Source organism: Bubalus bubalis, chromosome 17, assembly GCF_019923935.1.
Source record: "Bubalus bubalis isolate 160015118507 breed Murrah chromosome 17, NDDB_SH_1, whole genome shotgun sequence".
Classification (NCBI taxonomy): domain Eukaryota; kingdom Metazoa; phylum Chordata; class Mammalia; order Artiodactyla; family Bovidae; genus Bubalus; species Bubalus bubalis.
This window is the reverse complement of record NC_059173.1, coordinates 36,093-49,097: the sequence shown is the minus strand read 5'-3', so window position 1 is coordinate 49,097 and position 13,005 is coordinate 36,093. Positions and strand designations below refer to the sequence as shown.

Here is a 13,005-nt window from a genome sequence, read left to right as displayed (position 1 = left end):
AACCAGCTGCCTGGGAACCTTCGTCTGAACGCTCGCAGCTCCTCCCGGAACAGAGGGGAGTCGGGAAGCAAGAGGCCTCCCTCATATGATGTGGTCCTGCTGGCAGGCATGCCCTGAAGAACGCCCTGTGGTCCTGCAGGCAGGAGGAATCGAGACCCGTCCCTCCCGGCCTCCCGAGCCACACCTGAACAGGCCGTCATCCTCACTGTCCCGATCAGCCTGGACCTCGGCAAGGCCTGAACCCAGGACTGGCTCCCGGAAGCAGCATCACACCCGTCCTGGCTGGATGGGGGTTCTGCCCGCCACCCCCCATTTTGGAGCTGTGGGGAGGTCTGCGGAAGCCTGCAACACGCCATGGCGCTCCTGTCGCCGAGGCCCATGGGTCAGCGTCCTGTCCACAGCGCTGGCTCACTGGTGGGGGCGGCCCCGCCCCGAGCCTCCAGGGAGGCCAGTCCTGCCACGACGCTGCAGGGAACCCTTGGTCCAGGGTCCAGGACAGAGCCCGGCCGGGTCCCTGCAGCTCGCTCCCTGGGCCCAGGACACGCGCCAGCCTCCCTGCCCGCCCGGGAGGCCCTCAGCTGCCCGTTGTGCCCATGGAGCCCTGGCCTGGGCCGGTGCAACCGCGGGTCTGCCTGGGTCCCCGACTGCACAAAGGAGCGCCTCTGGGACGGGCGGCCGGCTGCGGAGTCAAAGGCTCGCGTCACAGTCCTCCCCGCCGGGCCCCTGCACCTTTGAAGCCTCGGTGAGTGATTGAAGCGTCTCCTTTCGGAGGGCAGATAGTGCTGCGAAACCCGACTCTAAGCTCCGGGATAAAGGTAGTTTGTTTCCTCTCAGCCAGTCTGTCAACACCTCCTCAGTAATTAGCCCTAATTATTACCATGGGCCGGCCCCCACTTGGTTATTAAATCAGAAATAGTATCATGGCCGGCCGTCTGTCAGCGCCTGCCGGGCGACCTTGGATTCACTGGATCCTCTGTCAGTATCCATGGCTTCAAAGACATAGGCCTGGGAGGAGCTCGGGCAGGCAGCTCAGGGCTGCAAGGGGGTGGGGGCCAGGCCAGTGCCCCAGGTGGCTTCGGGGCCCGGGAGGCAGGAACCAGGCACCCATGGGCCCCAACCTGCACCCCGTCCCCGACCCACCACCCCTGCCTCCCAACCCGGCATGGCTGTGTGTGGGGAGGGCGGTCAGGAGCAGCCCAATGGCCCAGCGGCCCGCCTCAGCACGGCCCACTCCCCGAGTGCCTCCATGGCGTGGCCTCACCCACACAAGCCGCAAGGGCCAACCGGCAGCCGTGCGCGCGCAGCCACCCATCAGACCCCCTGGGACGGCGGGACAGGCCAGGAGGAAATGCCAGGGTGAGGGGCCGCTGCCCCCGGAGCTGGATGCAACAGGAAGGCAGGCCACGCGGGTGTGCTCAGCCGGCTGCCGGCACCGGAGGGCAGGTGGGACCCCAGCCAGCCGTGGGCCTCCGGCCTGTGCGTCCCCGGTGTGGGCGTGGAAAAGCCCCTCGTTGCCCAGGACGTGGGCCCATTCCCGGGCACAGGCCTCTGGGCCCACTCCCACCAGGAGGTCTGCCCCCCAGGGCACGGCAGCCGAGGGCTGACCACGCTGCCCGACGGCGCTCCACAGGGCCTGGGATGCGGCCGACACCCACGGGCTGGCACCAGGAAGCTCCAGGGAACTTGGAAGGACCCATACCTGCAGGGGTAAAGGGCGCGCCCACTCGGGGCCCCTTGGCGGCCAGCAGGCAGCCCAAGCAGGCTGCTCCCGCGTGGGCTCACCCCAGCCGCTGGCTGGGCCAGCGCTGCTGAGACGCGCAGGTGGCCAGGGAGAGGCGGGCCCGTGACGCGGAGACCGGACCGGAAGGGCGGGAAGGGGCTGGCGAGGGTGCCTTGCAGGCCAGGCGACTTGAGTCACGTGAAGGAGGAGAGTTCAAACTGGGGGCACAGGGTGGCATCCCAACACTGCTGCCTGGGGCTGAGCAGCTCAGCAAGCAGGGCGATGTCTGAGGGACACTCACACCGGCACCCAGAGGTGGCCGGGACGCGAGACCACGCAATCCACGTCAGGTGTCAACAGACCAGCCGCGCCACCAAGCCCACACCCATCGGAAAGGCCGGGTCAGCGGCCTGCCACCCTCCCAACCCACAGCAGGCCAGGCCACGGCTGACCGGGCTAGATGGAGGAGGGCCAGAGGTCGCGGTGTGACCAGGTGGACACATCCAGACTCCTCCATCCAATCAGAGACGGGACAACACTCACTTCCCGTCTGCATGCTTGCTTTGCTGTAGCAGCCTCCTCCTGCCAGGCTTCCCAGGGGGCTCGGTGGTTAAGAATCCGCCTGCAATGCAGGGGACACGGGTTCAACCCCCGCATCAGGAAGGTCCCCTGGAGCAGGAAACGGTGGAAGTAGCAACCCACTCCAGTACTGCTGCCTGGGAAATCTCACAGACAGAGGAGCCTGAGGGGGGGCAGTCCAGAGGGTCACAATAGTCGGACACGACTGAGGGACCGAACAGTAGCCTCCTGGCTTCCAGACTCGAAGCTGTTCTGCTCACGTGGTGTCTGTGCCGTGAGATGACGCACACGCACCCAGAGGCTTTTCCATCACGGTAGAGGGTGAGATGACACCAGCGTCTGTTTTACTTAAAACGTTTAACCAGCTGGTTATTCATTTTTCCTAGAATGACTTCTCAGCTGTGCTTAGGTTTCGACTGATCCTTCTTCGGTCTTCTCCAGAACTCTAAGACCCACAGGGCCCTGAAGCGCTGGCCCAGCCGCCCATGGGAGCGGGCCCGTCCACCTGTCTGTGCTGACCTACCCGAGGTGCCTCAGCGCGCGTTACCAGGACCCCGCCCCAGCCCCAAGCAGAGCGGGCCTTGGTCACTGCGGCTGGCCCCGAGCCTCACACCCGGTCTGCAGCCCACTCCTGCCCTCGCCGCTGGCCTGGAAGCCGGTCCTCGGGGCCACACTGCTCCCCTGAGCCCCTGCGCCCCCCGCTTCAGCCCCAACTCCTTCAGCCAGACCTCGCACCCCCCGCGGCCCAGGCAGGAGCCTCACCTGCAACGCCAGTGACCATTCTCACGCTTGGCCACAGATCCCGTGCACGTGTAACAGCCCCGCCCAGGGACACCAGGCTGACTGCTGGAGGCCCCGCCGCGGGGCTTCCCGTCTGCTGGGGACACGGCCGTCACAGCACGGGTGTGTGGGCTGAGGCAGAGGCGCAGTGGGCGGGACAGCTGAGGAGGGCAGCGGGGCCCAGAGGAGACCGGACCTGGGAGGGGTCCACCTGGCGGGCAGGCGGCTGTGAGCCCCAGGGGCACCCTTCTCCACCAAGGCCCTCCCGCTCCTACCTAAGACTGAGAACAGCCACTTCCTCCAGGCGGCCTTCTTAACTTCCTGCCCCCAGGACGGACGCACCAGGGCAAAGCCTGGGGCAGTGGTGAGAGCAGACGCCACACAGGAGTCAAAAGGGCTGGCACGCAGGCCGGGGCACCCCAGCACTGAAGGGGCGGGGACCAGGCCACATGGATGTCCGACAGGGATGATCCAGGGATCTCGGTCCACCCGCCAGCAGCACCCCTGCCAGGTCCACGGGCCCCCGGGGGCTCGGAGGACAAGGGGCACAGGGCAGAGACCACCACGCCGCTGAAGCTCCCCCTGGGGTGGGTGCGGGGCTCACGGGGAGCTGTCTGCGCCCAGACACCCTGAACACACGCACCTTCCACCCAGCAGCGGGCCCAGTTGTCAGGCACCACCTGGAACCACACCAGGCGTCAAGCAGGGCCACCCCACCGAGACGGGGGCACGTAGGCCGCTTCACTGGGGTCACCGCCACACCTGCGTGGCCTGTGCTCAGATGGGGGCTGCAGATGGGGGCGCGGATGGAATGGTGGCTCTCCTGGGGTCTTGGTGGTGTCCACCGCCCCCCGGGGGGAACCTAACGAACGGTAACTCCTAGACACCCTGGGTGAGAGGGACCTGGTCTCTGGGCAGGGGCTCGGCTGATCCTGTACGTGCAGGGGAAGCTTTGGGGGTGCCTGCCCTGGCTGGGGGGTGGCTGGCCCCATAGGACCAGGACTGTGTGCAGAGCTGGACAAGGCAGGAGGCCCTATGGGCCTGGGCTGCCCTCTGTGGCCAGCGGCTGCTCACAGCGAGTGTTTCCGGACGTGGAGTTGAACTAGAAACAGCAGAGGCCCAGAGCAGTGGGGCCAGGCCTGGGCGGAGCACCCGTGTTGCGAGCCGGGCCTCTGAGAACCTAAGTGAGCGCTCTTACCACGGGCAGCTGTGGGGCCACTGGTGGCCGGCTCGAGGCTGGAGACAGGGCCCAGGGCACTGCAGCGCGGCACTCGGCAGGGCTATCTGGGGCTTGAATAACCCCCTCAAGATCCTGGGGATAAAGCCCAAGGTCGTCCCCAGTCCCCGTCGAGGCATGGGGCTGCCCACGCCCAGGCTCGGTTCGCCAGGTGCCTGAGGTTGTCCTGGTGGTGTTCGAAGTGGGAGGTCGGGTAACTGTCCAGCTGCATCAGGAATCGGTCCAGCAGCCAAGGCGTGCCGTCGAAGGCGCCTGGGGCTGAGCCGAGCATGCAGGGGCGGCCCTCTCTGCGACACAGCACCACTCGCTGAGCTCGTCTGCTCCACAGTCGTGTACACGCATGGGGTCCCCACATTGGACCGCTCAATCCAGGGATCCGCTGTGGGGGGCGTCCACGACCCCGGGAGAGGCCCCGTGCATCTGCTGCCAGGGGTGTGCGTAGCGCAGCTGGCCGCCACCCGGACAGCACAGCGAGGGCCCTGCCACCAGCGACGAGGCATGCTGGGAGTGGACGGGAGCTGCTGCGCCAACCAGAGAGGACGCGAGGAGAGGGGTCCGGAGGGCGGGCAGAAGCAACAGACACACGGGCAGAGGCGGCTGAAGAGGGGCGCTCCAGGCAAGTGCTGAGCGGGCAGCTGACCACGGCCGCCTCAGGAGAGCCCAGGAGAGCCGATGGGACCGAAACCCGCAGGCCACCATCCGAGACAATCTGTCCAAAAACAAGGCAGGAGAAGTGGGAAAGAGGCCCCACCATCGCCGCTGGGCGGCCGACCCTGGGCCCCACTGGACCTCTCCGAGCAAGGGGCCTGGAGGCCCACCAGGGAGGCCAAGAAGGCAGGCAAATGCCGCCTGGCCCCTTCAAGGACAGGGTGTGATGGGGGCCACGTCCACCCAAGAGAAGGAGGGCCCAAGTCAGGGCCCCCGGGCTTCCTGGGACAGCCTGGATGGCTGTCAGGGAATTTCAGGGGGAGGCTGACAACAGCAAGGCCACGGGGGCTCTATGCATGGCCAACACTGACCCTGACGAGGCTGGTCCTCTTGCCATGTCTGAGGCACGGTGCTGAGTGAAGTCACTCGTCTGCAGCCACGTGCCAACCACTAAGTGAAGGTACAGCTGACCCTGGCGTACTCCAGCACACATCACCCCAGTCACCCACGGCGAGTCCGAGTCCCACGGACGGATGCCCTCCACCGCCAGCCTGCACTGTCATACGCTCGGTATCATGAGACCCCCAGAGCACGGCAGCTGTTACCCGTCTGCCCTCCAGCCCACCCACACCCCCATCCAGACCCCTGTCCCTACTCACAGAGCAGCCACCCCCACCTCAAAGGCCTCCTCCCTGCATCCCCCTCCCTGTCAACAGCCCGGCATCCAGCCTCTCCGGGCCGACAGCTTTAATTCCGCTTGCTGTGTCTATTCTCGCCACTCCATGGTCACCACGCAAAGGGCCACCTGCTTAAGTGGACCAAAGACACACAGCAGAGAAGCGGCGGTTCCCATCAGATGCCGGAATCTGCCTAAGGGCTACCCCCTCCCCAGTCTCCTTGCAACAGGACGTCCACCGGTGGTCGGCACAGCGCGACCCGCTTCACCCCTCTGGGGGCGGTTTCGCCAACAAGGCTCCACACCCTCCCCCTCCACATGTCGCCCACAGACGCCGGCCTGCACTCACCTTCGGGGCGGCTCCCCGCGGATCCACCTGCCCCCCCCCCCCCCCCGTCTGCCGGAGCTCCTCCAGGGGGCACGGCCTGTAGGTCCTTCCGCCCCGCACCCCAGGGTGGCCCCCGGTACCTCCCTCCGCACCCACTCCTCTTCTGTGCGTGTTGGGGTGGGAGATACTCCACCCAAAAACCCCTCCCATCCTGACACTAACACTCTGGGGCGGCAGAGGCCGCAGGCGGCAGGTGAACGCCGTGCACGGCCCTGCCCAGCAACCCAGAGTCCCACCGGCCGCTGACAACGCGCTGCCCACGAAGCACTCCGGCCCCGGCCCCGGCCCCGCGAGGGGAGGGGAGGCAGCGGCCGCGCCGCCCGCCCGCGCTACCTGAGGGAGCCGGGTGCCCAGCCCGACCGGCCCTCCCCCGGATCGCGCGCCGCCGCACCAAGCCCACCTACCTGCGGCCGCGCGGCGCCACGACTGTGCCGCTCCCTCGACGGCACGCACGGAGCGGGCGGGACCGGCGGCGCGGGCCAAGGTCGGGAGAGAAGGAAGGACGCAGAACCAGCCCGCCGGCCCTCTGAGGACCACAGACCTAGCGGCCAAGCTGCCGGCCCCGCCGAGACGTGAGCCCCGCCCCCTGCGTGCGCGCGACCGCCTCTTACGGCCCCCGCAGGGCGCGGCCACGCCCCACGCCGGTCTCCCGGTGGCGCCCGCGCCTGCGCCCTGCGCCCGGGAGCTGCGAACGCGCAGGCGCTTCCGGCCCCGCCCGCGGGCGGCGCGGCGCGGGGGTTGATGGGAGCGCGCCGTGCCGTGGGCCCCGCGGAGCGCTTCGCGCTGGGGGCGCATGCGCAGGCGCGGCCGGGGCTGCGTCTGGCGGTGGACGTGGCGCCGGGCTGGGGGCTGACTCGCTGCTGAGAGACCGCGGCGCCCTCCGGCCTCCGGGGGCTGAGGCGCGTCCCTTGCCCTCAGTTCCTGCCGAGCGCCAGGAGGGGTACCGGGAGGGTTGGCACAGAAGGGCTGCGTCGCCCGCCCGCCCGCCGGACGGCGTGTCTGCAGAGTGCCCGTCGTGGAGGCCCGGCCAGGGCCGAGTGCGGACCTGCGCCCCGGAGCGACAGAGCGGGGCTGTCCGAGGACCGTCCGCCGTGGGCGAGCCGGGGGGAGCCGACACGGACCCCGGGAGCGCAGCTGCGGGGGCCGCTGGCGCCCTCCGAGCCTACTCCCCGGGGCCGCCCCCTGCGGGCGGGTGACCAGGGCCGAGGTCACCGGGAGCGGTGTCAGACGAGCCCCCTCTCTGCCCTGGTCTCGCGACTCCTTTCATGAGACCGTCCCTGAAATGTTATCTGCGTTTGCACCCAAGCTTACTTGCTTTGATCCTTGAAACGGAATCAAAGGTTACATTGTACCTTCTCAGGGTCTATGGGCCTTTCAACAGCCTCGCCAAAAATAACAAGAGGTGGCACCCAGCCAGGAAACGCCTCCTGGAAGTGTGAATGAAACTTGTATTTTTCGGTTGTGTCTTTCCTAATTGACCTGATAATTTAAACTTCCTGCTTCAGAGGAGACGGGGAGTTCCCGACTTAGGCAGCTTAGGGAGGTCAGTGGAGAGAGTGGGCAGCTGGCTTTGTGCAAGGCACTCATCCAGCTGGGCCATGCCGTCAGAAAACACATTCTTGGGTCCAAAACGCTTTTTTTGTTGTTGTTGTTCAGGTCATCTATGTATATGTATTTTAATTGTGGTAAAATGTAATAATTAAAATTTATCGTAACTATTTGTAAGGATGCATTCAGTAGCATTAAGTACATTCATATTGTTAGGCAAACTTCACCACCATCATCTCCAGGACTTTTTCATCCCCATTAAACACTCCCCACCACCCCTTTCCCAAGCGCCTGGGGATCTCAGTGCTACTTTGTTAGTTTGCCTCTTCTAAGTATCTCATGTAAGTGGTGTCACGTATTTGTCATGTGGCTTAGAAGAATGTTCTAAAGGTTCATCCACGGTGTGGCACCTATCAGAATTTTTGTTCCTTTTTAGGGCTGGATAGTATTCCTTTGTACGTGTATACAACATTTTGTTTATCCATTCATCTGTTGGTAGACACTCGTGTTCCTCCCGTCTTTTGGCTGTTGTGATTGATGCTGTTGTGAATGTGGGTATACAAATATCTGTTTGAGTCCCTGTTCTCAGTTCTTTTGGGTGTATGCCAAGGACTAGAATTGCTGGGTCACATGGTAAGGCTATGTCTAACTTTTTGAGGAACTGCTAAACTTTGCTGCAGTGGTTGCATGATTTTTCATTCCCACCAACACTGCACAAGGGTTCCAATTTCTCTGCATCTTCACCAACAGGTGTTCTTACCTATTTTTTTTTTTAAATAATAGCTGGCCTAATGGGACCTTGTGGTTTTAATTTGCATTTCCCTAGTGACCAGCGATGTTGAGCATCTCTTCCTGAGCTCATTGGAGCTGGGTGTGTGTTTGAACTGGGGAGCCCAGAGGCCGTGGTCAGCCTCACGTGTTCAGTTGGTGTCAGGTCTGTGGCTCCCCAGAGCCAGGGCAGCCGGGAAGCAGGGACACGCACGGCCGGGAAGAGGCTCCAGGCCCCGGTGTGGGCCTCTCCCTGGCAGGACCCGGTACTTGGGGCCCTGGAGGGCGGGTGGGAGGGCCTCCAGGTGCAGCTCCTCCCCTGGTGGGCCCAGGCCCCAGGCGCTGATGGGCACACGCCTCTGGGAGGAGGCAGGCGCCGAGCGGGCCTCTGACCTGCAGAGAACGGCTGATGGGAACAACACTGCACTTGTATGAGGTCTTCCCTTTGAAAACCAGATACTCCCTGAGCTATGGAAACCCAACTGCTGGCTGAGCGTCAGGACGTTATTATTACAATCACCCGGCCCGATTCCAGCCACCGTGGCAGGACAATGTCCCTTTGAGGCCGTGCGGAGGACTCGCCTCCTGTCCACCCTCTCCCACAGGCAGGGCCCTGGCTGTACCTATTGCCCGCGGGACTCCTGCCCAGAGGAGGTCTGCTCATCAGTCTATCTCATCAGGTGGAGCCCGAAGGAAATGCGTCCAGGTGTTGCTTGACTGCCTCCTGTCCTGTCCCACGTCTCCACCGTGCTGGGACCTCAGGAACGACTTAGGTCTGCTTGGGGGAAATTGTCGGGTGTGAAGAAGTCTTCAAAGACACGAAGACCACTGGGGCCTCTTAGCCACCCTGTCATGGGCTGTGTGCCTCGCTAACATCACTATGAAACGGGGCCCGTGGAGGGCATGCCCAGTGCTTGGAGCCCTCGCTGGTTCACTGACTGGCAGCTGGGGCAGAGAGTGGGGCCTGCAGGCTCCTGACCACCAGCTGCTATGTAGCGAGGCCATAGAGCCTCTTGTTATTGGTCCCACTTTGTTCCCAAGCTTTTGGTGTTATTTGATCATCAGTTTTATGCCATAAAGATCCTGATTTTATTAGGAAAAAAAAAAACCAACAAACATAATCTTGTGGAAGTGCAAGGCAGGATCACCTTCCCATGAAACCCTAGAGGCAGAGCCTCGAAGCTTGAGACAGGCCTGTGCATGCTCAGTCGTGTCCTACTCTGCGACCCCAGGGACTGCAGCCCACCAGGCTCCTCTGTCCATGGGACTCTCCAGGCAAGAATACTGGAGGGGGTTGTCATTCCCTCCTCCAGGGGATCTTCCCGACCCGGGGATTGAACCCGCCCCTCCTGAGTCTCCTGCAGGTGAGTTCTTTACCAGTGGGCCACCTGGGAAGCCTGAGACAAGCCTCCCTCTCCTGTTTGCTTCTGCTGTCGCTGCTGGGCAGCCTGAGGAGTGGACGGGGCAGGACGCGCCAGGCAGTGAGGGCTCCACGGTTCCTGAGTTCACCTGGGTACGTCAGGGTTGGGTCTTCACCCTACAGGTGCCCTGATCCCACCGGGGGTCGGCTGCAGACAACAGGCACATGGAGGGAGGGGGCGCCCTCCTGCTGCCGGTTTGACGGCGCTGGGACCCCAGCTTGGTCTTCGGGATCAGGGACACCCGAGCACCATAGGGATTAGGCAGGCTCAGCTCTAAGAGGCTCTGCTGGCCCCAGGGAGGCACAGGTGCTTGGCTGGGGCCCAGGGCATGCAGAGCTCCCAGAGCCCTTGGGGCAGGCCTGGAAACCCGAGAGCCCTCCAGGAGCTGGTGATGGAGGAGTGGGCTGGGGGAGGGCAGACGGGGAGATGGGGGGGGCGGCGCGGCAGGGGTGGGGAGCAGGGGGTGGTCTGCAGGGGGCGGACCCCCTGCGCTCCCTGACAGACGTCAGACCCAGGTCTGGAGGCTGTGGCCCACCTGTCCTGAGGCCGGGCACCTCGCAGTCTCCTCCCTCCCAGGGTTGCCCCAGAGACCCAACAGGTCAGCAGGAGGAGGACCCTGGACCCTTGGGGGCAGGACGCACACTGCTGTCCTCTCGGTCCCCAGGCACTGCAGGAGGTCAGGTCCAAGGGGTGCGGTCCGTGGCCATGGGGATAGGGTGTTGGTTCCAGCAGAGACGCCTCCTGACGGGGCCAGGCCAGTGGTGTGGCGTGCTGTGGGACCTCGGCGCGACAGTGGGGGCAGGACAGGGACACTCATGGGGCTGTCTGGGCTCGGTCACCTCAGGCCTAGACAACCTGCTGGCCTGCTTGCTGGGGTGGAGGCACCTCCCAACCTGTTTCTGGCAATGACCTGGACCCAAGGGTGTTCTGAGTGGGACCAGCGGGCGTGGGCCCAGGTGAGGGCACCCAGGGACCCTGGGCCAGGCAGGGGAGGGAAGTGGCTTCCAGGGAACTCAGGGACAGGTAGGGACAGCCCCGAGCTGGCAGGAGCGTCTCGTGGAGGACCCGTCAAGGATCAGATGCTTCCGAGAATGACGTGAGCTGGGCGGCCCGTGACTGGAGCAGGGTGCCCGAAACCTGAGCAGGGTCCGCAAGGCTCAGTCACATAGCCTGGCAGCCCTGGCCCCTGGATGAGTACACTGCTCAGCCAACTCATGAGTCCCTCTTGCAGAGCCTGGGGCCGCCTGGCAGCTCTGCATCAGGCGATGAGTGGTGGGTGAGGGTCTCAGGCCCAGTGCGGGGGCCTGCTTCAGGCCAAGGCATCACCCACGTCTGAGCTACCGCCTGACATGTGGCCACACACCCTGACCTGCAGGTGCTGCCTGATGCCAGCTGTTGTTACAGGAGATCTCCATCTGGAGGGACCCTGGACGCACCTGGCGGGTACCTATTCAGCCAGGCCTCTGGCCACAGGAAAGCATGGCTGAAGCACGTGTGGGGTGGTTGCTCCCTGCTACCCACCCAGGGATGCTGGGGGTCCCAGCAGGGCTGTGGGATGCTAGGGGCACCCTTGGCCTACAGAGGTTATGAGTCCTCAGCACAGCCCTGGGGGACAGGTCACTCTCCTGTCTTATTATCTACCTCCCCAGGGACCCAGAACGTTGGGGACAGCACCCCAGGGGGCTGGAGGAATACCTCGGTGGCTGGAGGGCTTGGCAGATGAGGGCAAGGCGGGGGAGGGGTGGGCTGGCTGCGGCATTGGCAACTCCTCTCACATCCCTGCACAACCTGCAGCCATAAGCCGAGGAGCGCAGGACGTCCTGGGGGTAATTGTAGGTTACACGAAGCAACCGAGGAATTAAAGTCATATTTTCATTGCACCATAAAAACATGCCAAGGCGCAGGAGAGCACCTGGCCTGTGGGCTTCTGGCCCCTCCCTGCGCCCTCCGGGGGGAGGGGCGGGGCGGGGCCGGGCCGGGGAGCAACTGTGGAGCCAGGCAGGCCTGAGGGACGCCCAGGACAGGACCCGCTGCGGCCCAGCTCAGGCGTGAAACCGGAGAGCACGTGGGAGCCTCCGCGAGCGCGGGGCGCAGGTAGAGGGGCCTGGGTCCACGCGGCCCGCCCCGCTGGAGCCCCCAGGGCAGGGTGCACTGGGACGGGTCCACTCTGCGGCCCTGCGGCTTGCGAAGGGGCTAGGCCCCGGCCCGTGACCGCGCTGGATGGCGGGGTGCGGCTGAGCCCCGCGCTGGGGAGGGGCCTCCAACAGGCGGCGCCCCAGGGCTGGCCCGAGCACCATGAGGGGTTCTGCTCTCCACTCGGCGGCCACACCAACCATGTCAACCGGCCCGGACGTGGATGCCGCAGGCACAGCTGGAGCAAGGCCGCCCAGCTGGGGAAAGGGGTTGCCGGGCACCGAGGTGAGGTGGCCGCCCAGCTGCGTCACCCGGAGTCACGTGAAGCGGTGAGGCCGCCTGCATCCCTCGCCGGCCCCACGCGGTCGGCCTGGCGCCCGGGACCCAGCCAACCCCGAGCCGGCGGAGACCACGCCCAGAGGAGAGGCCCCGCCCACCTGGCCGGCTCACTCGTAGACTCCGAGCCGGCGGAGGCCACGCCCACCTGGTCGGCTGACTCGTAGACCCCGACCCTGCGGAGGCCACGCCCGGCAGGGAGGCCACGCCCACCTGGTCGGCTGACTCGTTAGACCCCGAGCCGGCGGAGGCCACGCCCGGCGGGGGGCCACGCCCACCTGGTCGGCGGACTCGTTAGACCCCGACCCTGCGGAGGCCACGCCCGGCAGGGAGGCCACGCCCACCTGGTCGGCTGACTCGTTAGACCCCGAGCCGGCGGAGGCCACGCCCGGCGGGGGCCACGCCCACCTGGTCGGCGGACTCGTTAGACCCCGACCCTGCGGAGGCCACGCCCGGCAGGGAGGCCACGCCCGGCAGGGAGGCCACGCCCACCTGGTCGGCTGACTCGTTAGACCCCGAGCCGGCGGAGGCCACGCCCGGCGGGGGCCACGCCCACCGCCGGAGCCCCTCCCACAGCACCGCCGGCCGGGCGTTCAATGGTCGGCTGCTCTCGCCCGAGGCCCGGTCCTCGGCGTCTCGCTTGGGCGTCTGCGGCGGCCGCGCGCGCTTCACGCGAGCCCATCCAGGCGCAAAGACATTCCTTTGTTCGCTGACAAGCAGGGTCCCACCCAGGGCTCCCGGGCGGCAGACTGAATGATGTTTTCTTAGGGA

The 13,005-nt window shown here is 65.5% G+C and overlaps 1 protein-coding gene across 2 annotated transcripts in view; it reads right to left on the bottom strand.

Moving 5' to 3' along the window:
* GNB1L (G protein subunit beta 1 like) overlaps positions 1 to 7,000 on the bottom strand; it is a 28,783-nt gene extending 21,783 nt beyond the window's left edge. Inside the window, exon 1 of one of the 2 annotated variants that reach the window (XM_025267142.3) lies at positions 6,433 to 7,000. In XM_025267142.3, coding sequence (XP_025122927.2) covers positions 6,433 to 6,823 — 391 coding nt within the window. In that variant the 5' untranslated portion in view covers positions 6,824 to 7,000. Of the gene's footprint in view, positions 1 to 4,277; positions 4,836 to 6,432 lie in introns of those variants that run through there. The other variant, XM_006065534.4, reaches the window with a different exon arrangement.
* Between the last annotated feature and the right edge of the window lie 6,005 nt (positions 7,001 to 13,005).